General features: G+C 39.3%; 6 protein-coding genes across 6 annotated transcripts; 3 read left to right on the forward strand and 3 right to left on the reverse strand.

The window, feature by feature from the left end:
* Positions 1 to 3,880: 3,880 nt before the first annotated feature.
* On the forward strand, positions 3,881 to 5,685 carry GCD7_2 (GCD complex subunit gcd7; the record flags this gene model as incomplete). Its single annotated transcript, XM_064828306.1, has 3 exons — positions 3,881 to 4,127; positions 4,181 to 4,609; positions 4,673 to 5,685. 3 exons carry the CDS (start codon positions 3,881 to 3,883, stop codon positions 5,683 to 5,685), a joined length of 1,689 nt encoding a protein of 562 aa, XP_064685508.1.
* Positions 5,686 to 6,878: 1,193 nt separating this feature from the next.
* On the reverse strand, positions 6,879 to 7,537 carry ATC70_009067 (uncharacterized protein; the record flags this gene model as incomplete). The annotated part of the gene is made up of 3 exons (XM_064828307.1): positions 6,879 to 7,097; positions 7,151 to 7,408; positions 7,472 to 7,537. 3 exons carry the CDS (start codon positions 7,535 to 7,537, stop codon positions 6,879 to 6,881), a joined length of 543 nt encoding a protein of 180 aa, XP_064685509.1.
* A 3,052-nt stretch (positions 7,538 to 10,589) lies between these two features.
* On the reverse strand, positions 10,590 to 12,180 carry ATC70_009068 (uncharacterized protein; the record flags this gene model as incomplete). The annotated part of the gene is made up of 5 exons (XM_064828308.1): positions 10,590 to 11,134; positions 11,190 to 11,275; positions 11,328 to 11,478; positions 11,532 to 11,754; positions 11,809 to 12,180. 5 exons carry the CDS (start codon positions 12,178 to 12,180, stop codon positions 10,590 to 10,592), a joined length of 1,377 nt encoding a protein of 458 aa, XP_064685510.1.
* A 649-nt stretch (positions 12,181 to 12,829) lies between these two features.
* Positions 12,830 to 13,630, forward strand: ATC70_009069 (uncharacterized protein; the record flags this gene model as incomplete). The annotated part of the gene is made up of 3 exons (XM_064828309.1): positions 12,830 to 12,946; positions 13,008 to 13,179; positions 13,242 to 13,630. The coding sequence occupies 3 exons, from the start codon at positions 12,830 to 12,832 to the stop codon at positions 13,628 to 13,630; spliced, it is 678 nt and encodes a 225-aa protein (XP_064685511.1).
* Positions 13,631 to 14,101: 471 nt separating this feature from the next.
* On the forward strand, positions 14,102 to 14,737 carry ATC70_009070 (uncharacterized protein; the record flags this gene model as incomplete). The annotated part of the gene is made up of 1 exon (XM_064828310.1): positions 14,102 to 14,737. One exon carries the CDS (start codon positions 14,102 to 14,104, stop codon positions 14,735 to 14,737), a length of 636 nt encoding a protein of 211 aa, XP_064685512.1.
* Positions 14,738 to 14,811: 74 nt separating this feature from the next.
* Positions 14,812 to 15,555, reverse strand: SWD1 (chromatin binding protein; the record flags this gene model as incomplete). Its single annotated transcript, XM_064828311.1, has 1 exon — positions 14,812 to 15,555. One exon carries the CDS (start codon positions 15,553 to 15,555, stop codon positions 14,812 to 14,814), a length of 744 nt encoding a protein of 247 aa, XP_064685513.1.
* Positions 15,556 to 15,619: the final 64 nt, after the last annotated feature.

Below are 15,619 nucleotides of genomic sequence, written 5' to 3' on the forward strand. Positions count from 1 at the left end.
GACAATGCATGGGTTGCATAAAATGTCTGCAGTAAGTAATGAAATCTCTGAGGCTCTGAGACGTCGCTCAAATAAAACATTGACAGCATTGAGCAGAGGAAAGAGGGTAGAAACAACAGTGGTTTTTGTTGATTGATTGTAAAATCATTATTCTCATATTTTGACGATTTCCGCAAGACTGTTTTGGCTCTAGGTGTCGCACCTTATTAGCAGTAGATTTCTTTCCCAACTTAATTCAAAAATATCTTATTCCCCTTCTTTGCAGACATTGGGTCCACCAACAGTCTTTTCTATCCCTCAGCATGACATTTTAAGGACTTTAAATAAAACCTGGAGCTCGACTCCCCTACAAAAAAAAAATGCTTCCTAATACATTCTTAAAGTACTTTTCAAGACGCTTCCAATGGTGCTAATTGCAATAGATGTTTTGAATGAAATAATTGATAGAATATGAAATGAGGTTTTTAGCGAAAATAGTCATATTTTGCATATGAAAACCTCATAAAAGTAGTTTCAGAGGTTGCTTTGGATCGAGAGAAACATTTTGATTTGATATATACCATAGTAAAAGCCTTCATTTTAAAGGTGAAAAATGCGGTTGTTTGATTTTTGATGAAAACCGGTTTTTGGTCAATCTTTGGCCATGTTTTTTTGGGTTCCCAAAAAAGTTGAGCAAAGGTGTCAGGAAATTACTGCTACTCGTTTTTTATTAAAACATAGTATTCAGTATATTATATGATGTTGTATCTGATGTGAAGATGATTAGCGACGCGGGCTCGAGCTCAAAGCGCTGGACCATTCATAATTTGTTTTCTTCTAGACGAGCCTGGTGACTCCTCTCTATTGGTATGAAGAGTGTAACATCATTATACTCGGTAAAAGTCGTGGCCATTAGAGATTGACTCTTAGAACAGTGTAGAGCAAATCATGCTCTGTTGTTATGTGTTCAAATAAGCGCTGTGGACGTGATTTGATGTCAAAAAAGAGCCGCAGACTTGCTCTTGACATTTTGTGAAGCATGTGTACCAATACTCAAACACATAAACCAAGTACAGAGTAAGAATGTACTATGAAGAAATTAAAGAGAATTGAGGGCAGGTTACACATCTAGCTAGCAGTTGTAAATTTTAGCAAAGCAAGGGGCGTATTCAAAGTGATACTTGTTTAAGAGAACTAAATCCTGTTCTCAAGCTTCGACTGTACCTCCATAACTTAAACTCTATAATTTTCTTGAAACAGATAAAATGAGACAGCCATCCCTATAAATTATAGCCGCGGTTGCATCGTTAGAATTTCGTCGTTAGTGCTTATCCAGGGTTCAAACTCGTAGCACTGTTGTTATACTCGTTGACATATAGGATACCACTTGACATTTAGCATCGTATGTCCAATAACACATCATATAACTCGTGTGAAAGGCCGCGCAATGGATTAATAATAGCTTACACATTACGCATATTGGTCTCTCAATTGAAAGAAAATAATAATTATATTTACAGGGTAAAAAAAAAAAAAAAAAAAAAAAAAAATGAAATAGTAATCTTGCTTTTCATGTACTGTATCACCTTTGTGTTTGTGTGTGTGTATGTGTAAAACATCATGACAATATTTATTGCTATCAAATATGGGTTGGCGGGTTACTCAACGGATATGAATGTGTTCAGATTAGTGATTTCTCTCAAAGACGTGATTCTATCTAGTATGCTATTTACTTATGTATTCTTCAGAGAGGAGAGAAACGCAGTTGGTACGGATTTAGGTAACACCATATCTTTTGTCTTTGTGATATAAAATCTCGTGAGAGCAGTTATTTTCTGCTCTTACATGACCTCAGAATGAACAAAAAAGGCACTTTTATCAAGATGGTTGAACCTTAACTTATCTTTCCCACGAAAAAACTTGAAAACGATACCTGTTGATGGTAGATTCTGGTATTTTACAGAGAATATGTAAAAGAGAGAAAGGATCTCTTGTTATAAGATCGAAAGAAACAAGGAGTTGCTGCATTGGATTACATTTTAAGCTAAATAACATTTCATCGCACTCGCCTCTCCCTCTCTAGTTCTTGTTTGGAATAGTTTAAAAAATGTGGTACATTTGACAAGATAAAGTAAGATCTTTAGGAATTGAAGCCGCGATGTTAAGGTATGACAAACAAGTACAAAGGAAGGGTGTGCTGTTGAAAAAAGGGTGCATTTCGATGAAACCAAACAGCAAAGCCTGATTTAGATCTGTTAGCTGTTCATGTTATCATGCGTCCATTTCCTGATTTAATCAATGTTTCCTAATGCGTCTACACAGCTCAATTGAAGAATGGCATCTGTGAAACAAGCAATTTATACCTGGCAAGCTGATTTTCTTAGTTTTTTAACATATGTCTTTGCAATGAGTGGCTGTTCAGCATTTAAAATATCCAAATGAAGCGATCCCGAAGTTACGGGTACCCTCTCGAATGACTTTTATTAGACTGTGCGAAAAAACGATTGGATGGTGATGTTGTGTACTTTTTAACGCTTCTATTCGGGTAATATTACCTGATCATTTTTTCATGATTGCATGCTGAAAAAAAAAAGGATCTTAAATTAGAATGGATCTTAAACGTATTATCTATCAGTAAACGATTTTTTGAATCTCCAACAAAAAAAAGTATAAGATTACTATATTTGACATTCAAGTGGAACCAATGGAGAAATGAACCAAAGCAAATAGTATGGGTTTGTGATTCGCAATTTCCTAGATCAGTTACCACAATAAGGCCGAATCAGGGTTACTTGAGGCAGCTATTATGCTCCTTTATTTACACACAACATATAGAAATGCCTCTTTCTTAGGATTTCTTCTATTAAGGGTACAATTATAATTTCACCACGATTATAAAAAGTTTATCCACATGGTAATTTCTATAGAACAAAAGAAAGTTTTTCAGGCTCACCCTCCTATTTTTGCTATGTTTCAATTCAATTGACTCATATCAAAATACAACAATTACACTGGTGGATCAAATTCTTTCTCAGATATTTCGCCATAATATAATATCCCTTCTCTTTCGATGCTTGGACTTTGCATCATGCCATTTTTTTAGCAAAAATGCAATTGCAATGCCATAGAAATGGCCGTATAGAATAGTTTCTTGCTGCATATTTGCAATTTAAAGATCAAATTCGACACCAACACCTGCGCCATATCAAGGGATTTTTGGGAATAAAATGTTTTATAATCAGGATCTGCGAAATGAAGCTAATCGAAGGGGCAAAGTCCGATAAGGTTTATTAAGGTGACAACAGAATTATGATTGGATTCTGATACAACTCACAGCTCATCACCGCTGAAGATTGACCTGAGCGTGAGAAACGACTGGTGGAAACTGAGTTATTGTGAGAAAACATGCCATGTGGTCAGTTGAAAATACTTCCAAATGTAGTAAATGATAATTTTTTTTTGTCATCCCTCTTTTATAAATCTATTTACCCAAAGAAAAATGGAATCTACAGAAGCAAATCCTTTTGTATTAATACTATTTATATAGAATAAAAGCCTGTTCATAGACATTTAGCTACATTTATGTATAAAAATTGTCAAAATTTTCAAACAAAGTTGCACAGCATATTGCAAGTGATTCGCAATCTCGCAAACACAAATGTAAATTTAAATCATAAAGTATCATATGGCAAAATTCAGTGCTCTTGTCGAATCAGATCTAGTGCTACATGTAATGATTGGTCTGACATTTTAAGGGAACTTATTCGTTCAATCGGCAAGATAAAGTATACTGATTAACTAATATGATAAAAAAAAAAGTATATAAAGCATTGAGATCAAACAATCCCGAAATACTTCATCTTTTTTCCCACTTCTTTCTCATTTCCCTCATCTACCTATAATGTCTGAGAAATTAGAACACGAAAAGGCCTCTGATATCGTCGCCTACGAGGAGACTGATATCCATGAGGAAGAGCATAACAGACCTGAGCCTACCGAGCAAGATTGGAAGGATTTGCATCAAGTTGCTGATGAGCTCCCCTTTTCTGCTTTCCTTATTCTCATCATTGAATTCTGTGAACGTTTCACCTATTACGGTCTTTCTGGTCCCTTCCAGAATTATATCCAAAACCCTGCTCCTCCTAGTTGTAAGTACTAAATCATGACATTCTACATTTGATATACTGATCACTTTCTACAGATCCCGCTGAACAAGCTGGTGCTATGGGTAAGGGCCAGCAAACTGCCACTGCCTTGACTACCTTCTTCCAATTCTGGTGTTATATTACTCCCATTATTGGTGCCATCATTGCTGATCAATACCTTGGTAAATACCGTGCCATTCTCCTTTTTGCCTGTATCTACTTTCTCGGTTTGGTCATCTTGACTGCCACCGCTTCTCCCATGGGTATCGAAAACGGCGCTGCCTTCCCTGGTTTCATTGTCTCTATTATTATCATTGGCCTCGGTACTGGTGGTATCAAGTCTAACGTCGCTCCTCTCATTGCTGAACAATACCAATCAAAGGCACCTTACATCAAGACTCTTAAGAATGGTGAGCGTGTTATCGTCACTCCTCAAGCTACATATCAAAGAATCTTCACCATGTTCTACTGGTTGATTAATATCGGTAAGTTTCTTGCGCAAATCTGATTCAATTCATGATCTAACCTTACATTTTCTTACCAACTAGGTTCTCTTTCTTCGATCGCTACTACTGAATTGGAAAAGAACGTTGGTTTCTGGCCTGCTTACCTCTTGCCTACTCTCATGTTCATTCCTGGTATCGCTGTCATCTACTTTGGTCGTAAACGTTATGTCCAAACTCCTCCTCGTGGCTCTATTTTCCTCGAAGCCGGTAGACTTATCAAGTATCGTCTTTTCACCGTCAGAGGCTCTTTGGATGCCTGCAAGCCCTCCAACCTCGCTGTCTCTCACCCTGAACTCATTGAGAAGGCTACTTGGGACGATATCTTTGTTGATGAATTCAAGCGTGCCCTCAGAGCTTGTACCGTCTTCTGCTGGTATCCCATTTACTGGCTTTGTTACAGTCAAATCTCCAACAATCTCATTTCTCAAGCTGGTACCATGTGGACCGGTAATGTCCCTAACGATATTATGCAAAACATTGATCCCATCACCTTGGTTATCACTCTTCCCATCATGGATCGTATCGTCTACCCTACTCTTCGTCGTTATGGTATCAACTTGGGTCCCATCTTCCGTATCTCTCTCGGTTTCTTCTTCGCTGCCGTTGGTATGGCTTATACTGCTGGTATCCAATCCATGATCTATGCCAACACCTCTGAATATCCCATCTCTGCCGGTTACCAAATCCCCTCATATGTCTTTGTTGCCTTCTCTGAGGTCTTTGCCTCCGTTGTCGGTAACGAATACGCTTACAAGAAGGCTCCTCAATCTATGAAGTCTATTGTCATGGCTCTTTTCTTGTTAACCAACTGTTTCGCTTCTATCCTCGGTTTCGCTTTGGTTTCCGTTGCCGTTGACCCCAAGTTGACTTGGATGTACACTGGTATTGGTTGTGCTAGTTTCGTCTGTTCCATCTTGATCTACATTATCCATCACAAGAATGATGCCACTGATATTGAAGATGACGCTATTGGTCGTTCTGGCGATGCTCTTAAGCAGTACGATAACAAGAACAAGAAGACCAACGAGGTTGAATACGAACTTGAGAAGAACTAAGTTCATCCCTTCCCTATATAATTATCATATAATCTCTTAATTTAATGCCACACATTCACAACGAACACAAAGAAAAAACCCTGTTATTATGTAATATTTCTCACTCTCTCCAAACGCAGCAGGGCTGTTGATAACATTTTTCTCTAATAAATATCATATATCCATTCATTTTTTTTTATCAAATTACACTTCTTCATCGAATTCTCCTTTTGTACATTATTTCTATTTTGAGCAAACAGAATATGATTTCAGACGACAATTTCAACTAAAGGGACCCGTGAGAAGATCAAAATGTATCACAGTAGAATCGTCAAACGATACACCAAAATTATAAAAGGGTTTTCTAGATTCCTATCTATCAAATCTAAATAAAGATATTATCTGACCCTGCACAGGTATAAATGGGGTTCCCTGAATAGATTATTTACAGCTGTATTCAACAAGAATTTGTAACAGCTTGCTTTCAGTGAACAACATGTAGTATTTACTGATTCAAATGCTTCATATTCATCAGACGCATGGATAAATGTTGTTGCTTTACAATCAGAGTGTGTAACTTAATTTTAATTTCCTTGGAGGTGCCCAGTCCTAGATCCAAGAAGTCTGTGGCACTCTGGTGAACCCGGTTTTGCACTTTTTACTGACATTTCATAATCGTATCACTCCATAACGACATTCAGTGCAAACCTGTACTGGTGCATCCTATGTTGTTTAATTTACAAGGTCCGTCTCTGCTTGGCATTGCGTGTGCTTCTAGATGTATGATTTTCTCTTGGCAGGACCTTATACTGCAGCTTTTTCTCCAGGTCCAGCTGTCAAATGTTTACCATAATGCCAATAAATGGATCTCAACCCACATAGTAATTTTTGTTTGTACATTGGACTATCAAGCTTGACATCTGTTGAATTTCAAAAAGCAGCGTTTTTGTGATCCATGGCATCCAATGTACTGTCAGCCCAGATATGAAAGTGCTTTATGGCCGAGTGGCTGCTGATTGCCCTGAATTTACAACCACAGCAAGTTTGCCCCGACCAATCTCTTATAAGCAGTTCGGGAGTGGGCAATTTTCATCGGATCATCTCAGTTGAGTTGTCCAAAAATCAGTTTCAGCTTAAAATCCGAGTTTATTCAGGTTTATGTATGAGATTGAAACTGATGAAAAAGAAGCACTGGCTGTGAGTGGGTATAATGTTCATTGAGCTAAATCTCTCAAGGTATCCAATTTCTTTACTATAAATTCATATGTGAAGATGGTAACAGCAGAAGCTGGAACAGTGCGCAAAAGATTGGCCGAAATGCCCTTATAAAATCCATGCACACCCTCTTCATACATGATAACCTTGATGGCATGAAGTACGCCGTTGTACTTGAAAGGTTGTATCACTTGATTTTGCAGTCTGGTACGGATCACCTAGAGACGTATGATTAATGCAGCTGTCATAAACAATAGAAATCCGTTCAAACCTCATGCGGATACGTTGCTGTGCTTGCTATCATCTTGGAAACTGCAGAAGCCATTAAAACACTCGCTGTTTCTGACTGCCTTGTTGAAAGGACGGATTTCAGCCTTTCATACAATGGAAACTGGATCGCCACATGGCTTACACCGATCAAAGAAGGCCCTAATCCCTTATAAAACCCTCGAATACCCTCATGCTTTGCAATTAAAGCAAAGGCCTCCATGACCGAGTTGTAGCGATATGGTGTTCGCACTGACTGTGTCTACGGATGGCTTTCAACGGTCAGCACACCTTTTATGTTTGCATTGAACATGGATGATGTTACCATAAATCTTGTCTTGATGACCCAAACAGGACTGGTTAGAGTCGTTGATACGATGCCTGCCGTCATAGCTGATGCTATGTGTGCGAGCCAATCATTTTCTATTTGATTTGTTGTTGATGCCGTTGATTACCACATGCTCTCAAGCAAATTTTCTCACAATCATATATAGAAACTTACCAATGTCGTCGTTTGCCCAACTTATTTTACAGTAATCATAGACAGTAAAGTATATTCCCCAGGTATTGAGATAGCCAATGACTGTAGGGCCAAGTCCTCTGTACAATCCTCTTATGCCCTCCTCTAATCTGATTCTTTTGATTGTGCCTAGAAAAGAATACGAGCTGTTTAATGCGCTGGCTGGCTTATCAGATTTTGCATCTAGTACCCATCGTGCCTCTATATTTGAGGTTGCCTATGCCCTGATTTTGCAGTCTGGTCTTTACAACATCAAGGGGACAGGTTACAACTGATGATATCACACCAGCGCCAGCGCCGGCAATAGAATGCTTCAATGTTTCATGTGTTTGTCTACATGATTAAAAGAAATGAAAAATTGTTATTCGGCTATGTTTCCCCAGGCTGGTTTGATTGAAGCATCATACACAAAATCTCTACACCAGTTGGTAGCGTAACTCATCAAAAATAGCGAAAATGCAATGCGTATTGGTTTAAGAGAAGGAGAAATATATATATATATATATATATATATATAGAGAGAGAGAGAGAGAGAGAGAGAGAGAGAGAGAGAGAAAGAGATGAAAAAAGAAATAAGATTTAAATAAGATTATCAGTCGTTTCAGCGATAATTTGAATTCTCGTATCACAAAGCTCCTACCTTCAAATTCTGCAGGAAAGAATAAGGAGCATTGCTTAGCTCTTTTACTACTTGCATACAACTGTACAATGATCTGGGGCCATGTCGCATGCTTTGATTTCAAGCTAGTGCATTTGACCAAGATAAAATCCAGAGCACAAATTGCTTGCAGGCATTACAAGTAGTTTTTACTAGCCGATTAATCTCACTACGCTCGATGACAGCGTCGCTCTGCGGGCTCTCACCGAAGACATTTTAAATCAGAGAAAATAAAAATCTGGTATACCAAGTACATTTTAAACAATCAATCAATAGTAAAAAAAAAAAAAAAAAAAAAAGCTATATCATCAGAGCCAGGAAGGGGAAGTATCTAACCGCCGATGTTGCTCTTGAAATGGCGGCATAAAGCTGGCCATTTGTAAATATAGGACTTGTGTAAGATCTACAGCGACGTTTTTAAGATATTGTCATTACAAAAGGCATCTTTATGAGGTAAAATACCCCAGAAGAAATATTTGAGCTAAGCAATTGTCCTTTCAATTCTATGATCTCCATTTAATCAGCATCGCAATCATTATTGGCATCATCAAAAAGGCATGTGGGCCAGCCAGCAGCAGCGCCGCCTGCCAAAATAGATTAAAACTCAGTTTATTTTTTCTGTTCGAGATTGGCCAACTTTTGTTTTTTGCCGACTTTTTTAATCTATTTTGTAGTATTCGACTATAAATTGTGATTATCATCTGATGCTTCCTAATACACTCTGCCCCTGGTGGTAGGGCGAAGTGGTAAAACTCCCGTATGCCAACGGGAGGATCCCGGTTCAAATCCTGGTGGACGCAAGTTGTTTGATTTTTTGACGTAGTACTGATGTCCTCGTTTGGTGTTTTTGTACTCTTATCCATGATCTATATTTTGACGATTTTCGCAAGACTGTACTGGCTCTAGGAGTCGCACCTTATTAGTAGTAGATTTCTTTCCCAACTTAGTTCAAAATATCTTATTCCCCTTCTTTGCAGACATTGGGTCCACCAACAGTCTTTTCTTTCCCTCAGCATGACATTTTAAGGACTTTAAATAAAACCTGGAGCTCGACTCCCCTACAAAAAAACAAAAAAAAAGCTTCCTAATACACTCTGTATGACATTTAAAGGACTTTAAATAAAACCTGGAGCTCGACTCCCCTACAAAAAAAGCTTCCTAATACACTCTTGGAATACGTTTTATGGCGCTTCCAATGATGCCAAGTAAGATAGATGTTTTAAATCAACTTATTGAGCAATTCTAAAAAAAAGTGGAATGTGGTTTTTGGCCAAAATGTCGAAATTTTGCATATGAAAACCTGATAAAAGTGGTTTTAGGAGTTGCTTTGGGTTTGGAGAAACATTTTGATTTAATATATATCATAGTAAAAGTCTTCATTTTCAAGGCGAAAAATGCGATTGTTTGATTTTCGATGAAAACCATAAGGTACCCCTCATGCTTTTTGGTCGATTTTTGGTCGATTTTTGGTCTTGTTTTTTTGGGTCTTCAAAAAGTTGAGCAAAGGTGTCAGGAAGTTACTAGTACTCAAATACAATTGTTTGGCGTTATTCCGGTGGTTCAGAAAGGTCTACATGTTAAGATATGAAGGCTTGAAAGCCGTCAAATTTGGTTATATATTGCTTTATAGAGTTTATTTACACGGTATGAATCACATCTTTAGTAGCTGTAACTTATTGGAAGGGCAGTTCTGCAGCCTGTGCAGCTTCTAATTCGAACAGTAGGCATATTGATTTCGGTAAAGCTGGTTCATGCAAATTTTGATGCGATATATTGCTGGTAAGCTTATTAACAGTAGAAGCGAAAACCCGAATTTGCTGCTTGAACACTATGAATTTACACCTTTGCTTGGCTATGGTAAAACCTATTAAGACTGATATTACCAAATGCTGAATTAGATGCAATCTCGCTACGCTTGTATATATATTTGATTTTTATTGATACAGATGTGGAGGATCGTGAAAAAGTCAGATCGACAGCTGCAAGTCGTTGATGGAGGGTTATTGGAATGCCAAAGAATGAAACAACTGTATAAATTAGCAGAACAACGGCATATCTAATACTACTATCTGACTTGCCCGTTAGGGATTTTCATCCAAAGCACTTTAAAGTGCACTCAAGACGCAAAGATCGACTGATGGAATCAGGCTCAGTAAGACTGTATTATCATCCTGCTCATGTTTAGGGCTTTCAAGTGCATTCTATAACAGAATCTTATTTGTAGGACGAAATATAACGGCTTTTTATTTATGCTGCTACCTCTTCTTACAGTAAAAGTCCATGTAAATTCAAAAATACTGATAGTATTGCAATATAAAAGACAACTGGCATCAAATGGTGCCTTTTGCTAGCCATGGATGAAGAGACGATATCTGTTCTGATGAAATCATCTAGTGATGAATCCATGTATAGTACTTTGATGACGCTGGAGTCTTCGTGCTCAACACCTGTCAACCGAGATATTTCATCTACAATATCATTACTCTCTGTTCTTGAACTGATGGCTAAAGTTGCAGATTCTCTCACTTTCTCGATCAATGCAACAGGGGTGTAATCTTGTTGAGAAAGTAAAATAGCCATGACACCTGTGACATGAGGTGCTGCCATGGACGTGCCTGAGAGCGTGTGTATTGCAGTTCTATGATTGTGCCAGACAGATGTGATGGCTGTTCCTGGAGCATAAATACTGACGCAAGATCCAAAGTTTGAGTAGGAAGCAATCGAATCATCTTGATCGATGGCTCCAACTACGAGTGCATTTTTAGCGGATGCAGGTGAGTATCTGCACGCTTCTTTTCCTTGATTTCCAGCTTGCCAGAGCGTTAATACATTATTTTATCTAATAGAGCGTTTCAACATATATACCTGCTATTGAGAAATGTATCCCAAGCTCTATGGCTTGCTCAATTGCTTGATTGGTTGGCAGATGAAAGTCGGCAGCAAGTGATAAGCTAGGTCAATGTTAGGATATCAAAACTTGCAAGCATATAAAGTAATTCATACTTTATGATGGATTTTGCCCCCGGATTTGCTACATGTCGCTTCACAGCCCAGTGCAAGGCCAATAAGATATTGCTGAGTCTTCCAGAACCACCTTGATCAAGCGCTTTCAGTGAGATGATATTGGCCTTTTTCGCTACACCGTGTACTCTTCCTATTAGATCATATCATTAGTATGTGTTAGCGCTATGTTTACTACTATCCTACCGCAACAGATGCCGGCAACAAAGCTTCCGTGGCCGTTGTTGTCAGTTGGATCTTGATTTCCACCTGACGTAAAAGCTGGACCATGTATTGCGCGACCATCAAAATCAATATGATCAACATTGACGCCGGTATCAATCAGATAGACGTCTACGCCTTCACCTGCGGATGAAGGAAAATGAAATTTATCGTCTTCTCCTTTGCGCTGATCAATTCTGTCAAGTCCCTAAACCATGGTACATCAGCCATTGCATTTCGATATCTATCAAACTTTGCTTACCCAGCTTGGGACATCGGTTTGCACTAGTTCGGTCATGTGAAAGATAGGATCATCCTTGTGTAAATGCGAGACATGTTCGTTTTGAGCAAGTACTTGAGCGTCTACATCGTTCATCGAGTCAACATACCAATGAAAATTACCAATGGAGTAAATCTCTGGTATCGATGTCCTGTTGTTTCGAAAGGACGATAATTTATTTGCTATCCGGGTAGTAGAACGTTTCTGAAGGCTGGGCATCAATGAACTTTTATTGCTTGCTGCTACCGTCGATGAATTTAAAAAGACAATGTACGGATGAATAGAGCCTCGTGCAGCTGCTTCAACCAAGAGTAGTAGCGTGATGAGACAGAGTATAAATACTGGAGCAATCATGTTGATATTGGGTATAAGGATAAAGTAAAAAACATAAAAGAGATGTATTAAATCATGTCTCGACTCGTTTTAATTGTTTTATGATATATGAGATGAACCTTTCTCTATGCCGATATCCGTTTTTTGCAAGTGTGAAATCAAATATTCATAAGAATGAATCATAACTTCGGTTAAATTGTAGATACGCTTTAGAGCTCCTTAAGCTATAATGTCTATAGATGGCGAAGGTATACAAGCATATAATCGTAATCTCATAGATGTTCTACACACAATCTTCTATTCTACATGTGCAATGTTAACCAGGAGTCCACGTTTACATTGAAGGAATAGGGAGGAGGGCTGTATTTGAATCACCAGGTAACCGTATCACTGAATCAATGCATCTCTGGGTTCCTTCTGTGCTCTACATATTGACGTATTTTTGCATCAAAAGCAGTTCCATTCGAATAAAACAACCCACACACTGCTAAATGCTACATACAAGAGATCTTCAGGCACGTTCAATTCAGGGCATTGGAAATTGCCTTTTAAATGACATCACTTGAGGTTACAAGGGTCTGTGCATGAATAGAAATGGCATTTATAAGAAGATCACCCCATTCCATCGTGTATTGACACTCGTTTCATCAAAGTCTTACATTGATTCACTATGCTCTCCGTTGCTACCAAGCCTTTCCAACATGCTGCACTCAAAACAACTGCTTATCGTTCCCTGGTAGCCGTACGCTCCAAGGCAACACTACCCAAGTTACCCTATGGTTACGACGTGAGTACAGTTACAGGATTCAGCGCTTAGCACATTCACTGAGCCATGGTATGCTCTATAGGAATTGGAACCTGTCATTAGCAAAGACATCATGGAGACCCATCATGCCAAGCATCATCAAACCTATGTCAACAATTTCAATGTAGCTGAAGAAAAGTTTGAAGCTGCTGTCAAGGCCAATGATTTAGCTCAACAACTGGCACTTCAAAATGCTCTCAAGTTCAATGGTGGTGGTAAGTTGTCCTCTCTAAACAAACGTATATTATGCTGAGCCATCGTGGACAATCCAACTCAGGCCACCTGAATCACAGCATCTACTGGGAGAACCTGGCACCCAAGAGTCAAGGAGGTGGAGAACTTCCCAAGGGCGCTTTACTCTCTGCCATCCAAAAAGAATTTGGATCCATGGATAATTTTATTGAGAAATTCAACGCTGTTGCCGCCGGCGTTCAAGGTTCTGGGTGGTGTTGGCTCGGCTACAATAAGGCTGCTCAGCGTGTTGAGATTGCAACCTCTGGCAACCAAGATATTTTGCAAGGACTTGTTCCTTTGTTGGTCATTGACGTTTGGGAACACGCCTATTATTTGCAATATAAGAATGTGCGTGCTGACTATCTCAAAAAGGTGTGGGATGTCATTAACTGGAAGACTGTAGCCGAGCGTTTCGCAAAGGCTCAGCATTAAGTTGCAAATTATTAAAAATTGGATTTCAAAAATGCCTGTTCCATAAACAAAAGTCTCTTTCGTATCGATGATATATACTTTGCTGACGATAGCAATCACTGTGCCAATGAGCATGTCTATCAATCATGGTTTTGTGATCTGGGTGATTGCATTTGACAATATCCCCTCCCTCGGGATTCAAGTACCTTTTTGCCTGCATTTTGACATGAGATCAAAGAAATGCAGACGATATCCAACACTGAATATCGCATGCTATTGCATTGATATATGACTCAACTTACTGCTCAATCGAAGGCAGTGGATGTGATCTCCTCAGCTTTGATGGCAGTGATATAGAGTCACTTTTTGGCACCCATACCAACCAATCCAGTCCTCATAAAATCAGAGTGGGCCATGCTGACCCTTTCAATAAACCCCCCTGGGGCTAATTTGACACATTTTTTTTTTCCTACTCTCTCTCTCATTTTCATCATGTTGGCTCTTAAGCATACAGTTCCCAAAGCTTGTACACAGCTCCGTGCATGTGTCCAAGTCTCACAACAACGCTGGACATCGTCTACTACACCACAAAAAGCTGATGAGAAGCCTACAGGTCAAATGGAAGGAATTTTGAATGCCTTGGGTGTTTCAAAAGACTATGATGCATCATCCATCCTGAGTGAAGCTGCTGCCAACACCAGCAAGAACGATAAAAAGACTTCCAGCCTATTTGCCTTGAATAACACTTTTACGCACACCTTAAACAATTTGAACCAAAGCCCTCATCAACTTCACATCAATGCCACTTTCAACAACACCATCATCACATTGACTCGCCCCAACGGTGCACCTCTTGTCACCACTTCAGGCGGTTCAGCAGGATTCAAGAAGGCTGCTCGCAGTGGATATGAAGCAGCCCACCAAGCTGCTATACAGTTATTGGAAAAGATGGATGTAAAGAACTTGCAAGTGCCCAATGTCCATATTGTGCTCAAAGGATTCGGTCCCGGTCGTGATGCCGCATTCAAGGCTTTGGTGAGCGGTACATCATGGAATGTGAAGCGCATTACAGATGCGACACCTATTCCTTTTGGTGGCTGTAGACCCAAGAAGGCTAGACGTCTCTAATCCTGTTCATAAATAACAACACTGTAGAATACAATAAAACACAATTGAAACATCAAACATGCCTTTTCTTTATTTTAAACAGTGGTTACAGGTGGTGGGGGAGGAGCAATGTGCGATGGTGCTGTTGATGATGCTGCCATGCCTTCAAACATACCATTCTTCTCATTCTTGTAAAAGAACTGCAGCGAAAACTGCTTTGCATCCTGATCCCAATGTGTCCAAAATTTGCCTGGCGTCTCATCGATTTTATGACTTTGAATCTTGAACGCAATAGACTCGTAAGGCTCTGCTGCGATGACTACGTATTGATAGGCATTGTTGGGAGGCTCGATTTTTTGTTCATACGCACCCATGAATCGATGGCGTGGTTTGACATCGTCTGCAATCTGAGGATACTGGATCTGGAATAATAGGCCTGATTGACGAGTAACTGGATCTCTCACTTTGGTGACTCGATAACCAGGTCTACCAATCTTGATAATGTTGCGGCGAGGAGCTACCAGTGGTTTAGCAGGGCCCACCGCAGGCTGAATGATGTTGGCTTCCTTGGCTTCTTTGGCAGCACGACGTGCCAAGTTGGTTTGATGCTTTTTACCTTGTGTGTGTGCTAAATAGGATCCTTCGCTGGTGTGTAATGTCAAACACAGTTTACATTCGTATGAGCCCAAATGGTTCTTCATGAAATAGGGATCTTTGCTGATATCAATCGTCTCCATGGCCAACTTGCGAAGTCTTTCACGACGGTCCACATTAGATTCTGAGGCACTAGCCATACCTCCACCTCTGTGTTTGCTGCCTACTCGATTCTGGAAATCCATGGTGTTGTGTATATGTGTTGGTGAAAAAAGAGTGAAAAAAGAGAATTGATGCACTCTTGATTGG

The sequence above is a fragment of the Mucor velutinosus genome, assembly GCF_035048745.1.
Source record: "Mucor velutinosus strain NIH1002 chromosome Unknown tig00001563, whole genome shotgun sequence".
Taxonomy (NCBI): Eukaryota; Fungi; Mucoromycota; class Mucoromycetes; order Mucorales; family Mucoraceae; genus Mucor; species Mucor velutinosus.